Source organism: Thalassophryne amazonica, chromosome 10, assembly GCF_902500255.1.
Source record: "Thalassophryne amazonica chromosome 10, fThaAma1.1, whole genome shotgun sequence".
Classification (NCBI taxonomy): Eukaryota; Metazoa; Chordata; class Actinopteri; order Batrachoidiformes; family Batrachoididae; genus Thalassophryne; species Thalassophryne amazonica.
Window position 1 is genome coordinate 57,671,242 of NC_047112.1, and position 15,692 is coordinate 57,686,933.

The following is a 15,692-nucleotide window of genomic DNA, read 5'->3' on the forward strand; positions in this document are numbered from 1 at the left end:
GCAGGATAATGCACGGCCCCATGTTGCAAGGATCTGTACACAATTCTTGGAAGCTGAAAATGTCCCGGTTCTTGCATGGCCGGCATACTCACCGGACATGTCACCCATTGAGCATGTTTGGGATGCTCTGGACCGGCGTATACGACAGCGTGTACCAGTTCCTGCCAATATCCAGCAACTTCACACAGCCACTGAAGAGGAGTGGACCAACATTCCACAGGCCACAATTGACAACCTGATCAACTCTATGCGAAGGAGATGTGTTGCACTGCATGAGACAAATGGTGGTCACACCAGATACTGACTGGTATCCCCCCCCAATAAAACAAAACTGCACCTTTCAGAGTGGCCTTTTATTGTGGACAGTCTAAGGCACACCTGTGCACTAATCATGGTGTCTAATCAGCATCTTCATATGGCACACCTGTGAGGTGGGATGGATTATGTCAGCAAAGGAGAAGTGCTCACTATCACAGATTTAGACTGGTTTGTGAACAATATTTGAGGGAAATGGTGATATTGTGTATGTGGAAAAAGTTTTAGATCTTTGAGTTCATCTCATACAAAATGGGAGCAAAACCAAAAGTGTTGCATTTATATTTTTGTTGAGTGTAGTTTTTGAAAAAAATAAAAAGGACCGTTACTTTATTGACAGCCCTCGTATATTATTTCCTATTTCCACATATTGACATTGTAACCTTGTTTTAAATCCTCAGACCAACTGATCATGCCCCAAATTAATCTGAGGTAAAATAAATGAATTTTTGCTACATATTTTGGTGTCACCATGTGAAGTGAAATGAACAAATATTAAAATTTGTAAAAAGAGTAACACTGTAGAATAACAGTACCCTAATCTACTGTAGCTGCTATTAGGGTACAGTGAATTAAAATGGAAATACATTCCTGTATGGTCTTTAGATTGCAAATTGACCAGTTCCTAAACAGTGACTCACATGAAGTAACATATCAAACATAATGGTTTAAAATGAAAGGTGTCATATTGTGCAAAATGCATATATTAAAGTTATTTGTAAGTGGTGACATTTTAGCTTTGAAGACCTAGTGTAGAATATGAGCACTTAAAAAGCATATTAACAGATCATGCAGATTAAAGTTATTTTCAGTATCAACATACACAGCCCCTTTGAGATGAGGATCAGCTTTTTTTGGTTCATGTTGCGCAGGCGAGGTCGCATCAGATCTTCCATTGTGACAGCAGCCATGGCGTTGATACTTGTTGACACTGTGCTGAGAATAAAAAACATTGGACACTGTTAATTACACTTGGTTACTTAGTGCATATCAAGCCTATGCAACCTACAGTATATTAACCTTTGTACATACATAGATCTTCAACCACTTATCTGGGATCAGGACCCCAAACCTTGCTTTCCTGGGCCATATTAACCACCTCTAACTGTTGTGTGGGCCGCCAGAAGAGGAGGTACTGCTGGCCCACCACCAGAGGGCGCCCTGCCTGAGGTGCGGGCTTCAGGCACGAGAGGGCGCTGCCGCCACGGACACAGCCGGGAGTGACAGCTGTTACTCATTATTTCCTGACAGCTGTCACTCATTCTTCATCATCTCACTCCATAAAACCCAGACGTCATCTCCACCTTATCGCCGAGATATCGTACTTCAATGGAGGTAATATCCTCAGCCATTTGTGTTTACCTATAATCTGTACATTGTGAGTGTTTGCAGGCGTACCGGTCCCTTGTTTTGTGGAGGCTGAGTGAGTGCAGGACGGCACTCTTTTCCTCTGAGGGATCACTGCAAACTCATCAGCATATTGAGTGAGAGGTGGAGGTGGCATTCCCACCGTTGTTGTTACTGGGTGTACACACACCCACACTTGACTGTCTTTGTTCTTTGCCGGCAGTACCAGATCCGACAGTTGGGGACGGTGATCACCTGGGAATTCGGGACTTTGCGGCTCCAGTATTCACCAGGTTCGGTGGCGGCGGAAATCGTGTGGTTCCGGCTCTTCTCAGGACAGACGTCTTCTATCCTCGAGCCTGCCTACACGTCACCTTTGTGGATTGACTGTAATCATATTCTGAGATTGTCTGTGTATTCGTTGTGCACCTTCACAACATTAAATTGTTACTTTTTGGCTCATCTATTGACCGTTCATTTGCGCCCCCTGTTGTGGGTCCATGTCACTACACTTTCACAACACTAACTGGGAGATACCGAGGCGTTCCCAGGCCAGTGTAGAGATATAATCTCTCCACTAGGTTCTGGGTCTTCTGGGTCTCCTCCCAGCTGGACATGGCTGGAACCCCTCCCGAGAGAGGTGCCCAGGGAGCATCCTTACCAGATGCCTGAACCACCCCAGCTGGCTCCTTTCTACATGAAGCAGCAGCAGCTCTACTCTGAGTTCCTCATGAATGACCCCGGCTGCGCCTCGCTGAATGGAACATTCCATCTTTCACGTAATGAAATATTCTTTCCATTGCACAAAGGAAAAAAACATTATTTGTTTTAAATAAAGTCTAAAATAGATCCTTGTCATTTGATATGTTATTAATTTATAAATGAGAAAAGGCACTTACATTTTGGTGTGCGTCACTGGTCCTTTGAGGTCAAGAGGTTCCAAACAGTCCAACATGATCTTTAAATAGCAATCCAATCCAAAATCGTTCTCAGTCAACTTGCAAAAACAGTCAGTTCAAAAACAATCCTAATGATGTAGTCCATAGCTGATGCCATGCATTGACTTCTTAGTGTATAGACTGCCATCTGCGTTCCTCAGTCCAGCAAAAAATCATGACAGAAATATGTCGAGCTCTTCATCTGACAGCGAATATTGCAAATGCCTCCAGACAGCCTACAGAGTTGTGGATTTGTTTTTTTTTTGTGTGTTAGAAGAATGAGCACTGTCCATGAGCTCGTTCAAATCCTCATCTGTCACCAAAATAACATGTCGCCATGTTTGTTTTTAAGCTAAGCGCTCTTGCCGCTTGTGTGAGCATGCATTGGTCCCAGCGTGCAATAGCACAGAACATATAGAACCAAAATTACACGGTAAATGGAACACAATGGCAAATGGTATGAATGATCCATCTCACGTGACATACAAACCACCAATCAGATGACAAGGATCTATTTAGGAATTCAATAATATTATTATATGGCTGCGACACTACACGTGCTCTGATTGGCTGATTTCCAGTCTGCTATTTTCCCATATCAGACCGTTACCATGACAATTGGTCTGGATTGCGTATCACATTCGTCAAAAACCAGTAAGCTAAAAAGACAATTATCAAAACCAAGTCGGACATGAACATACTCCATAAATATCTAAACAGCATCAGAAAAAACACAGAGATTGAAAGCTTAGCAGCTAACGACTGGGCCATCTATTATCAAGTTCTTCATAGAGGTGAAGCGAACAGGTCTGACTACGAGCCATCAGCAGATTTCATATTTGGGTGATACCGTACGTTCGTGTGTTTATATATAATAACCATATAATTAACGAATTATTAACCTCGCTTGCTCTGTTAATAATCCTTTATTAATCTCTGTAATCTCTCTCTGTAAACTCTGTATTTTTATTTATTTATTTACTAATTACTTTTGAGCCAGTAAAAATCTTTGTAAGATCTTCCTGGCACCTGGGTAGTTGTCTTGATAAAGACTGTAGATTGGATATCGAACATGCTAAATGTCATACAGCTTGACTTTGGACAATTATATTTGGGAAATCAGTCATGCTGGGACTTTGCACTTCTTCTCCTTAGAGCGAGCCGAGTAACCAACTAACCCACCGCCACTGCTATTCAGAGAGCACTCAACAAAAGCTATCTCCTGCAACAAAAAAATATATCACAAATGTGTCAATGAATTGTTCATTCTGAACAACATATATTACAGCATGGAAGGAAAAAATAGTTTTTTTTTGTCATGATAAACTGAACTCAGAAAGAACAGCTACCGTAAGTGACTAAGTGCTACAACCCCTGGCATAATTATGGAATCCACCGGCCTCGGAGGATGTCATTCAGTTGTTTAATTTTGTAGAAAAAAAAGCAGATCACAGACATGACACAAAACTAAAGTCATTTCAAATGGCAACTTTCTGGCTTTAAGAAACACTATAAGAAATCAGGAAAAATAATTGTGGCAGTCAATAACGGTTACTTTTTTAGACCAAGCAGAGGGAAAAAAATATGGACTCAATTCTGAGGAATAAGTTATGGAATCACCCTGTAAATTTTCATCCCCCAAACTAACACCTGCATCAAATCAGATCTGCTCGTTAGTCTGCATCTAAAAAGGAGTGATCACACCTTGGAGAGCTGTTGCACCAAGTGGACTGACATGAATCATGGCTCCAACACGAGAGATGTCAATTGAAACAAAGGAGAGGATTATCAAACTCTTAAAAGAGGGTAAATCATCACGCAATGTTGCAAAAGATGTTGGTTGTTCACAGTCAGCTGTGTCTAAACTCTGGACCAAATACAAACAACATGGGAAGGCTGTTAAAGGCAAACATACTGGTAGACCAAGGAAGACATCAAAGCGTCAAGACAGAAAACTTAAAGCAATATGTCTCAAAAATCGAAAATGCACAACAAAACAAATGAGGAACGAATGGGAGGAAACTGGAGTCAACGTCTGTGTACTCTTACAACTGTAAGAAACCGCCTAAAGGAAATGGGATTTACATACAGAAAAGCTAAACGAAAGCCATCATTAACACCTAAACAGAAAAAAACAAGGTTACAATATGCTAAGGAAAAGCAATCGTGGACTGTGGATGACTGGATGAAAGTCATATTCAGTGATGAATCTCGAATCTGCATTGGGCAAGGTGATGATGCTGGAACTTTTGTTTGGTGCCGTTCCAATGAGATTTATAAAGAAGATGTTTGGGGATACATTCTTGCCATAGAGCAAAAACTGTGAAAACATTCCTTGCAAAAAGACACATAGGGTCAATGTCATGGCCTGCAAATAGTCCGGATCTTAATCCAATTAAAAATCTTTGGTGGAAGTTGAAGAAAATGGTCCATGACAAGGCTCCAACCTGCAAAGCTGATCTGACAACAGCAGTCAGAGAAAGTTGGAGCCAGATTGATGAAGAGTACTGTCTGTCACTCATTAAGTCCATGCCTCAGAGAATGCAAGCTGTTATAAAAGCCAAAGGTGGTGCAACAAAATACTAGTGATGTGTTGGAGCGTTCTTTTGTTTTTCATGATTCCATAATTTTTTCCTCAGAATTGAGTGAGTCCATATTTTTTTCCCTCTTCTTGGTCTAAAAAGTAACCGTTACTGGCTGCCACAATTGTTTTTCCTGATTTCTTATAGTGTTTCTTAAAGCCAGAAAGTTGCCATTTGAAATGACTTTAGTTTTGTGTCATGTCTGATCTGCTTTTTTCTACAAAATTAAACAACTGAATGAACATCCTCCGAGGCCGGTGATTCCATAATTTTTGCCAGGGGTTGTATTTGCAGGGAACATGAAATAAGTCCAGTAAACTACCCACACTACACATCAGATCACCACATCACATGCATTTGATTTACTGTAATTTGATTTTAATTTATTTTAATTTCCATCTTTCTCTTTGCCTGAGGTGGTTGATTTTCTCTGTTAGCTCACATAAATCTGGGACAGCAATTTACTTTATGAACAGGATCAGTTATCAAAATGTCTCTCAAGTCAAACACTAAAATGACAACATTGTAATTATTTATTTTTATCAGTTTAAAAACTGATGAAAAAGCAGGTTTAGATATTGTGTCTGGCCAACAATGATGATTAAAACACCAAATTATTTTGTAAAATGTAGGATTTTGTTTGAAGTTGCATATTTTCAAAATGGTTACTGCAGGAACTAAATATATCAACTCTTGTAATGTTAATTTATGGGCACCAGGGTGGCATAGTGGTTCAGATTGTGGCCTCACAGCAAGAAGGTCATGGGATCAATTCCCACCTCCGGCCTTTCTGTGTGGGGTTTGCATGTTCTCCTCATGTTTGCGTGGGTTCCCTCCGGATGCTCCAGCTTCCTCCCACATCCAAAGACATGTAGGTTAGGTGGACTGGAAACTTTAAATTATCCATAGGTGTGTGTGCTGGTGTTTGTTTGTGGCCCTGTGACAGACTGGTGTCCTGTCCAGGTTGTACCACGTCTTGTGCCGTTTGGCTGCTGGGATGGGCTCCAGCCTCCTGTGACCCTTAGTTGGAGTAAGCAGCTGAAGATGAGTACATGAATGAATTTAATTTACCTGCAGGAAAATTTTGAAAAAATGAACACACTTAATTTTTTATCTTACCAAAATTTTGTTTTGTTTTTATGGTTTTTTTTTTTGTTTGTAATCATTGAATTTTTCACCTTTAATTCGCTCTGCAGCACAATTTTCAATTCAATTTCAATTTAATTTCATTTATATAGCGCCAAATCACAACAGAGTTGCCTCAAGGCGCTTCACACAAGTAAGGTCTAACCTTACCAACCCCCAGGGTAACAGTCAGTGGTGGGCACAAATAACCAAAAAATTAACTTCGATAACAGATAATCAGATAACTGAAAAGTTATCTGTGATAAAGATAAAATGATAAACCACCCAAAAATGTATCGGAAGTTACAGATAACTGATAACCGATAAATTCCAGTATTGTCTCTGGTACATCTGCAACTACTAACAAGCTGAATTTGAATTTTAACACCACGATCGCTTCTGGTAGCATCAAAAGCGACAAAAGACCCAAACAATGAGCCCACACTTCTGTCTTTGAACATCCTGCCCCCTGCTGGAAGCTCTTGTTTACTACATGGCTTCCAGCACAGAAGCCAGCTGAGAGGAGCCGCAAAGCTCAACTCTCTACCCAATCACAATGCTCCCGTCAGGCAGAGGTCTTGGAAAATAACGCAATGCTGAGTTATGGTTTGGTGTATAAATAAAATGAATACTGATAGAATAACTCCATTAATGTCAATTCTGTCATTTGTACAAAGTTAAAAAATAACATATATCTTTTAATGTTGAATAATGCACTAATTCTGAAGTTTTGTAACAAACAAACAGATCGCAAAGGATTCTGGGTAAAATGTGCCTCTGCTAAACACTGATTGGTTGAGTCATTCATTATGTAAACCAACATGTTAATGTGACGTGTGTCGTGTGTTGGTGTTTACAGATAAATGTGCTTTTGTAAAATATTCCCTTTTTTATTTGTAAAAACAGGCATTTTTTACGGAGCCCTGGAAGTGTCATCGCAAAAATGTTTTGCATGTGAAGAGAATGTGCGCTCATTTTATTATATTGTGCGCACGTTTTATGATTTTGTGCGCACATTTTATTATATTGTGCACACGTTTTATGATGTTGTGCGCACGTTTTATTATATTGTGCGCATGTTTTAAGCATCATTTGAGTAAAACAAGGGCACAATCTACTTAAACGTGGTCACAATTTGTAAAATGTGCACTCAATATTGTCCTGACACATAAATGTTTCACTATTAGCCAACAAACAGGAGACAGTGTAATACATTTCCCCATTAGAAATGGATCTGGTCAGAGTGTATCATCATGGTTTGGGCGCACAAGGACATATAGAGAACTCCAGCTACCCAGCATGACATCATCGAGAGTTTAAGTACATTAAAAAGGATGCTGAGGGCGAAGCGTCTTCCCGTCGTGAGGATGACAATTTAGGTCATATTATGAAGTTCATTTTGAATGAAAGGAAAATGTGCGCACGATTTATTAATTCGAGGGCTCAATTAAAGGAAAACGTGCGCATGAATTATCACGGCCAGGAAAACGTGTGCACATTTTATTAATTTGAGAGCACGTTTTATTCATTTGTGGGCTCAATTAAAGGAAAACGTGCGCAGAAATTATCATGGCCACAAAAAAATATCACTTTAAGTGACCTCTCCCGGGTTCCGTACTCCCATCGAGAGTTTCTGTAAATCAAGTTTGAAAAAAAGCTTCTGTTTACATTTTGCCTCTGGAAACACGAGTCCGATGTGTGGTTTTTGAATGTACAATGTGTGTGAGAACATAAATCGTGCACTCTAAACTTTTACACCGTGCGGTTCTGTGGTACAGTTTGAGCTGTAGCCGAGTACAGTGATTGAAAATATATCAGCCTAGCTTCAGGGCCAATACTGCCATGAAGACTACTGGCCAGTAGATGGCAGTAGAGACCTTGAAAATTTGCCAAAACAAAATTCCAGATAATCCGTGTCTGCTACATTTAAGATGCGTGGAATTTAATAAACGCAGACACAATAATCACGTTTATAAACCCAGAGAATATATATAGTTTTAGGCACTAGAGTTTAATGCTATTGTCTGTAGAGCCTGATCAGAGTGTTTCAAATGCATTTCTCATGTCGTGAACATACTGAGATACCCATAATGCACCTGGACACAGCATGTCAACACTAAAACCTTAAAAATTAGTGCATTACTTTAAAACTAAAATATATATCTGATATTTTCACTTTATAAAACTTTAGACATGACATTCATTTCGATAACTTGTCCGAAATTAGTTTGGTTAAAACTTGAAACCATAAGTTAAAATGCATTCCTCTGGATGACTTGGGTGATATTGCCCTCGCATTAGTATGGGGTTAAAAGAAATGAGTTCTCCTTTGCCTGCAGAGGATAGAGCGGATTCTTCTTGAAGCAGCTCTTCTCTGTTTTGCAGAGGGTAGAACTACACATCACCTATGAAGCATTTAACAGGTAGGTGCTCAGCTGATTTTAAATATTATAAATGTTTGTAGCTGTTCATCTTTATTTACCACATTATCGGTCTCAAAATTATCAGACAAAAATGTATCGCAAGATAATTAGTCCAATAATGTTTTTTAAAGTTATCTAAAAATATAATCCGATAATGAAAACATCCATTCATCCATCCATTTTCTAGAAGTAGTCCCTCCAGCATGTTCTGGGTCTTCCTTGGGGCCTCCTACCAATGGGACATGCCCGGAACGCCTCTCCAGCGAGGCGTCCAGGGGGCATCCAGAAAAGATGCCCGAGCCACCTCAACTGACTCCTTTCAATGTGGAGGAGCAGCGGCTTGACTCCGAGCTCCTCCTGAGTGACCGAGCTCCTCACCCTATCTCTAAGGGAGCGCCCAGCCACCCTGCGGAGGAAACTCATCTCGGCTGCTTGTACTCGCGATCTCGTTCTTTCGGTCATGAGCCAAATCTCATGACCATAGATGAGGATCGGAACGTAGATCGATCAGTAAATCGAGAGCTCTGCCCCCCTTCTCAGCTCTTTCTTCACCACGACAGTCCGATACAGCGACCGCATCACTGCAGATGCTGCACCGATCCGTCTATCGATCTCACACTCCATCCGTCCCTCACTCATGAACAAGGCCCCGAGATACTTAAACTCCTCCACTTGAGGCAAGGACACTCCACCGAGCTGAAGAGGGCAAAGCACCTTGTTCTGCTCGAGAACCATGGCCTCGGATTTGGAGGTGCTGATTTTCATCCCAGACGCTTCACACTCGGCTGCAAACCACCCTAGTGCAGGCTGAAGGTCCTGATTTGACGAAGCCAACAGAACCACATCGTCCGCAAACAGCAGAGACAAGATTCTGTGGTTCTCAAACCAGACCCCCTCTACACCCTGGCTGCGCCTAGAAATTCTGTCCATAAAAATAATGAACAGAACCGGTGACAAAGGGCAGCCCTGGCGGAGGCCAATGTGCACTGGAAACAGTTTTGACTTACTACTGGCAATGCGAACCAAGCTCCTGCTGCGGTCGTACAGGGACCGGATAGCCCTTAGCAAAGGACCCCAGACCCGGTACTCCCGGAGCACCCCCCACAGGGTGCCCCGAGGGACACGGTTGAACGCCTTCTCCAGAGCCACAAAACACATGTGGACTGGTTGGGTGAACTCCCATGAACCCTCGAGCACCCGATGGAGCATGTAGAGCTGGTCCAGTGTGCCGCGACCAGGACGAAAACCACACTGCTCCTCCTGAATCTGAGGTTCGACCATCGGTCAAATTCTCCTCTCCAGTACTCCGGAATAGACCTTACCGGGGAGGCTGAGGAGTGTGATCCCCCTATAGCTGGAACACACCCTCTGGTTCCCCTTCTTAAACAGAGGGGCCACCACCCCGGTCTGCCAATCCATAGGCACTGTCCCCGATCGCCACGGGATGTTGCAGAGGCATGTCAGCCAAGACAGTCCCACAACATCCAGAGACTTAAGGTACTCAGGACGGATTTCATCCACCCCAGGAGCCTTGCCACCTGGGGTGGATGAACCACCTCGGTGACTTCGGCCTGGGTAATGGATGAGTCCGCCTCTGAGTCCCCAGTCTCTGCTTCCTCTTCGGAAGACGTGACGATGGGATTGAGGAGATCCTCGAAGTATTCCTTTTCATTATCGAAGATAATGAAAACGTTATCTTCGATAATTATCGGTTATCGGATTATCGGAACTGTGCCCACCACTGGTAACAGTGGTAAGGAAAAACTCCCTCTGAGGAAGAAACCTCAAGCAGACCAGACTCAAAGGGGTGACCCTCTGCTTGGGCCATGCTACAAACATAAATTACAGAACAATTCACAAAACAAATATACAGGAAATGCTGTTGGTGCACAGGACAGGAGGGTCACTAGCACAAATACAACTCCCATGTCTGGATGGAGCTGCACGTTAAACAGAGAGAAAAACAGAATCGGGCATCATAAAAAACAAGAAATACAGTATAATTTGCCAGCATTAATCAACAAGAAATCAGAAGAAATACTAAGGTGATCGCTGCCCACTGGCCCTAAGATTCACGAAAAGACCCAGAATTTAGGTAAAGCTGAGGCTGCTGCCCGCTCTGTTTCCTAATAAAATGAATTAAAAGAGTAAAAAGCGTAAAACAAAACTACGTCAGTATGCTAGCCATAAGAAAGGGAAAATAAGTGCGTCCAGGTGCTTTACTTGCTTGCCTCTACTGGTGGTTGGCTCTCACTGCGGTATTGTATCACTTCCTGTTCCAGAGCACAGCGGTGTTTTTCTGTATCTGTTAGCTGTTTAATCTGCGCAGTTAGATTGATCTAGTTATCTAGATTACGATTTGTTTCCCAGTGTAATCTTTACGTGCCTTAACTAAAGCACTCCTTCTGCTGAATCACCTCTAAATTATTTACACATTATTCACTTTGCGTGTTTTTAGGAATCCGCTAGCTTAGCGTAGCTACTAGCTCTTAGCCGATTTAGCATGGCGGCTTCTCCTGTCTCTCCCGCACTTTTCTGCTCTGGGTGTGAAATGTTTAGTTATTCCTCGGCCTCCTTTAGCAGTAACGGTACTTGTAATAAGTGTAGCTTATTCGTAGCTTTGGAGGCCAGGCTGGGCGAATTGGAGACTCGGCTCCGCACCGTGGAAAATTCTACAGCTAGCCAGGCCCCTGTAGTCGGTGCGGACCAAGGTAGCTTAGCCGCCGTTAGTTACCCCCTGGCAGATCCCGAGCAGCCGGGAAAGCAGGCTGACTGGATGACTGTGAGGAGGAAGCGTAGCCCTAAACAGAAGCCCCGTGTACACCGCCAACCCGTTCACATCTCTAACCGTTTTTCCCCACTCGACGACACACCCGCCGAGGATCAAACTCTGGTTATTGGCGACTCTGTTTTGCGAAATGTGAAGTTAGCGACACCAGCAACCATAGTCAATTGTCTTCCGGGGGCCAGAGCAGGCGACATTGAAGGAAATTTGAAACTGCTGGCTAAGGCTAAGCGTAAATTTGGTAAGACTGTAATTCACGTCGGCAGTAATGACACCCGGTTACGCCAATCGGAGGTCACTAAAATTAACATTAAATCGGTGTGTAACTTTGCAAAAACAATGTCGGACTCTGTAGTTTTCTCTGGGCCCCTCCCCAATCAGACCGGGAGTGACATGTTTAGCCGCATGTTCTCCTTGAATTGCTGTCTGTCTGAGTGGTGTCCAAAAAATGAGGTGGGCTTCATAGATAATTGGCAAAGCTTCTGGGGAAAACCTGGTCTTGTTAGGAGAGACGGCATCCATCCCACTTTGGATGGAGCAGCTCTCATTTCTAGAAATCTGGCCAATTTTCTTAAATCCTCCAAACCGTGACTATCCAGGGTTGGGACCAGGAAGCAGAGTTGTAGTCTTACACACCTCTCTGCAGCTTCTCTCCCCCTGCCATCCCCTCATTACCCCATCCCTGTAGAGACGGTGCCTGCTCCCAGACTACCAATAACCAGCAAACATCTATTTAAGCATAAAAATTCAAAAATAAAAAATAATATAGCACCTTCAACTGCACCACAGACTAAAACAGTTAAATGTGGTCTATTAAACATTAGGTCTCTCTCTTCTAAGTCCCTGTTGGTAAATGATATAATAATTGATCAACATATTGATTTATTCTGCCTTACAGAAACCTGGTTACAGCAGGATGAATATGTTAGTTTAAAGAGTCAACACCCCCGAGTCACACTAACTGTCAGAATGCTCGTAGCACGGGCCGGGGCGGAGGATTAGCAGCAATCTTCCATTCCAGCTTATTAATTAATCAAAAACCCAGACAGAGCTTTAATTCATTTGAAAGCTTGACTCTTAGTCTTGTCCATCCAAATTGGAAGTCCCAAAAACCAGTTTTATTTGTTATTATCTATCATCCACCTGGTCGTTACTGTGAGTTTCTCTGTGAATTTTCAGACCTTTTGTCTGACTTAGTGCTTAGCTCAGATAAGATAATTATAGTGGGCGATTTTAACATCCACACAGATGCTGAGAATGACAGCCTCAACACTGCATTTAATCTATTATTAGACTCTATTGGTTTTGCTCAAAAAGTAAATGAGTCCACCCACCACTTTAATCATATCTTAGATCTTGTTCTGACTTATGGTATGGAAATAGAAGACTTAACAGTATTCCCTGAAAACTCCCTTCTGTCTGATCATTTCTTAATAACATTTACATTTACTCTGATGGACTACCCAGCAGTGGGGAATAAGTTTCATTACACTAGAAGTCTTTCAGAAAGCGCTGTAACTAGGTTTAAGGATATGATTCCTTCTTTATGTTCTCTAATGCCATATACCAACACAGTGCAGAGTAGCTACCTAAACTCTGTAAGTGAGATAGAGTATCTCGTCAATAGTTTACATCCTCATTGAAGACAACTTTGGATGCTGTAGCCCCTCTAAAAAAGAGAGCTTTAAATCAGAAGTGCCTGACTCCGTGGTATAACTCACAAACTCGTAGCTTAAAGCAGATAACCCGTAAGTTGGAGAGGAAATGACGTCTCACTAATTTAGAAGATCTTCACTTAGCCTGGAAAAAGAGTCTGTTGCTCTATAAAAAAGCCCTCCGTAAAGCTAGGACATCTTTCTACTCATCACTAATTGAAGAAAATAAGAACAACCCCAGGTTTCTTTTCAGCACTGTAGCCAGGCTGACAAAGAGTCAGAGCTCTATTGAGCTGAGTATTCCATTAACTTTAACTAGTAATGACTTCATGACTTTCTTTGCTAACAAAATTTTAACTATTAGAGAAAAAATTACTCATAACCATCCCAAAGACGTATCGTTATCTTTGGCTGCTTTCAGTGATGCCGGTATTTGGTTAGACTCTTTCTCTCCGATTGTTCTGTCTGAGTTATTTTCATTAGTTACTTCATCCAAACCATCAACATGTTTATTAGACCCCATTCCTACCAGGCTGCTCAAGGAAGCCCTACCATTATTTAATGCTTCGATCTTAAATATGATCAATCTATCTTTGTTAGTTGGCTATGTACCACAGGCTTTTAAGGTGGCAGTAATTAAACCATTACTTAAAAAGCCATCACTTGACCCAGCTATCTTAGCTAATTATAGGCCAATCTCCAACCTTCCTTTTCTCTCAAAAATTCTTGAAAGGGTAGTTGTAAAACAGCTAACTGATCATCTGCAGAGGAATGGTCTATTTGAAGAGTTTCAGTCAGGTTTTAGAATTCATCATAGTACAGAAACAGCATTAGTGAAGGTTACAAATGATCTTCTTATGGCCTCGGACAGTGGACTCATCTCTGTGCTTGTTCTGTTAGACCTCAGTGCTGCTTTTGATACTGTTGACCATAAAATTTTATTACAGAGATTAGAGCATGCCATAGGTATTAAAGGTACTGCGCTGCGGTGGTTTGAATCATATTTGTCTAATAGATTACAATTTGTTCATGTAAATGGGGAATCTTCGTCACAGACTAAAGTTAATTATGGAGTTCCACAAGGTTCTGTGCTAGGACCAATTTTATTCACTTTATACATGCTTCCCTTAGGCAGTATTATTAGACGGTATTGCTTAATTTTCATTGTTACGCAGATGATACCCAGCTTTATCTATCCATGAAGCCAGAGGACACACACCAATTAGCTAAACTGCAGGATTGTCTTACAGACATAAAGACATGGATGACCTCTAATTTCCTGCTTTTAAACTCAGATAAAACTGAAGTTATTGTACTTGGCCCCACAAATCTTAGAAACATGGTGTCTAACCAGATCCTTACTCTGGATGGCATTACCCTGACCTCTAGTAATACTGTGAGAAATCTTGGAGTCATTTTTGATCAGGATATGTCATTCAAAGCGCATATTAAACAAATATGTAGGACTGCTTTTTTTGCATTTACGCAATATCTCTAAAATCAGAAAGGTCTTGTCTCAGAGTGATGCTGAAAAACTAATTCATGCATTTATTTCCTCTAGGCTGGACTATTGTAATTCATTATTATCAGGTTGTCCTAAAAGTTCCCTAAAAAGCCTTCAGTTAATTCAAAATGCTGCAGCTAGAGTACTGACGGGGACTAGAAGGAGAGAGCATATCTCACCCATATTGGCCTCTCTTCATTGGCTTCCTGTTAATTCTAGAATAGAATTTAAAATTCTTCTTCTTACTTATAAGGTTTTGAATAATCAGGTCACATCTTATCTTAGGGACCTCGTAGTACCATATCACCCCAATAGAGCGCTTCGCTCTCAGACTGCAGGCTTACTTGTAGTTCCTAGGGTTTGTAAGAGTAGAATGGGAGGCAGAGCCTTCAGCTTTCAGGCTCCTCTCCTGTGGAACCAGCTCCCAATTCAGATCAGGGAGACAGACACCCTCTCTACTTTTAAGATTAGGCTTAAAACTTTCCTTTTTGCTAAAGCTTATAGTTAGGGCTGGATCAGTTGACCCTGAACCATCCCTTAGTTATGCTGCTATAGACGTAGACTGCTGGGGGGTTCCCATGATGCACTGTTTCTTTCTCTTTTTGCTCTGTATGCACCACTCTGCATTTAATCATTAGTGATCGATCTCTGCTCCCCTCCACAGCATGTCTTTTTCCTGGTTCTCTCCCTCAGCCCCAACCAGTCCCAGCAGAAGACTGCCCCTCCCTGAGCCTGGTTCTGCTGGAGGTTTCTTCCTGTTAAAAGGGAGTTTTTCCTTCCCACTGTAGCCAAGTGCTTGCTCACAGGGGGTCGTTTTGACCGTTGGGGTTTTACATAATTATTGTATGGCCTTGCCTTACAATATAAAGCGCCTTGGGGCAACTGTTTGTTGTGATTTGGCGCTATATAAATAAATTGATTGATTGATTGATTAATTCTGCTCCTCTTTCCATGACAAAAACTCCTGTAACAGTGGAATGTGCCAATCATTTCTAAACTGGACGCTGTCTTGATCCAG

At 41.8% G+C, this 15,692-nt stretch overlaps 1 protein-coding gene across 1 annotated transcript in view; it reads right to left on the minus strand.

Annotated features, from left to right (window-relative positions):
• The window catches only part of slc5a5 (solute carrier family 5 member 5), a 102,756-nt gene that overhangs the window by 38,408 nt on the left and 48,656 nt on the right, over nt 1-15,692 (minus strand). The window contains exon 9 of the mRNA XM_034179171.1: nt 1,139-1,251. Within this exon, the coding sequence (XP_034035062.1) occupies nt 1,139-1,251 (113 nt within the window). The remainder of the gene's footprint in view (nt 1-1,138; nt 1,252-15,692) is intronic.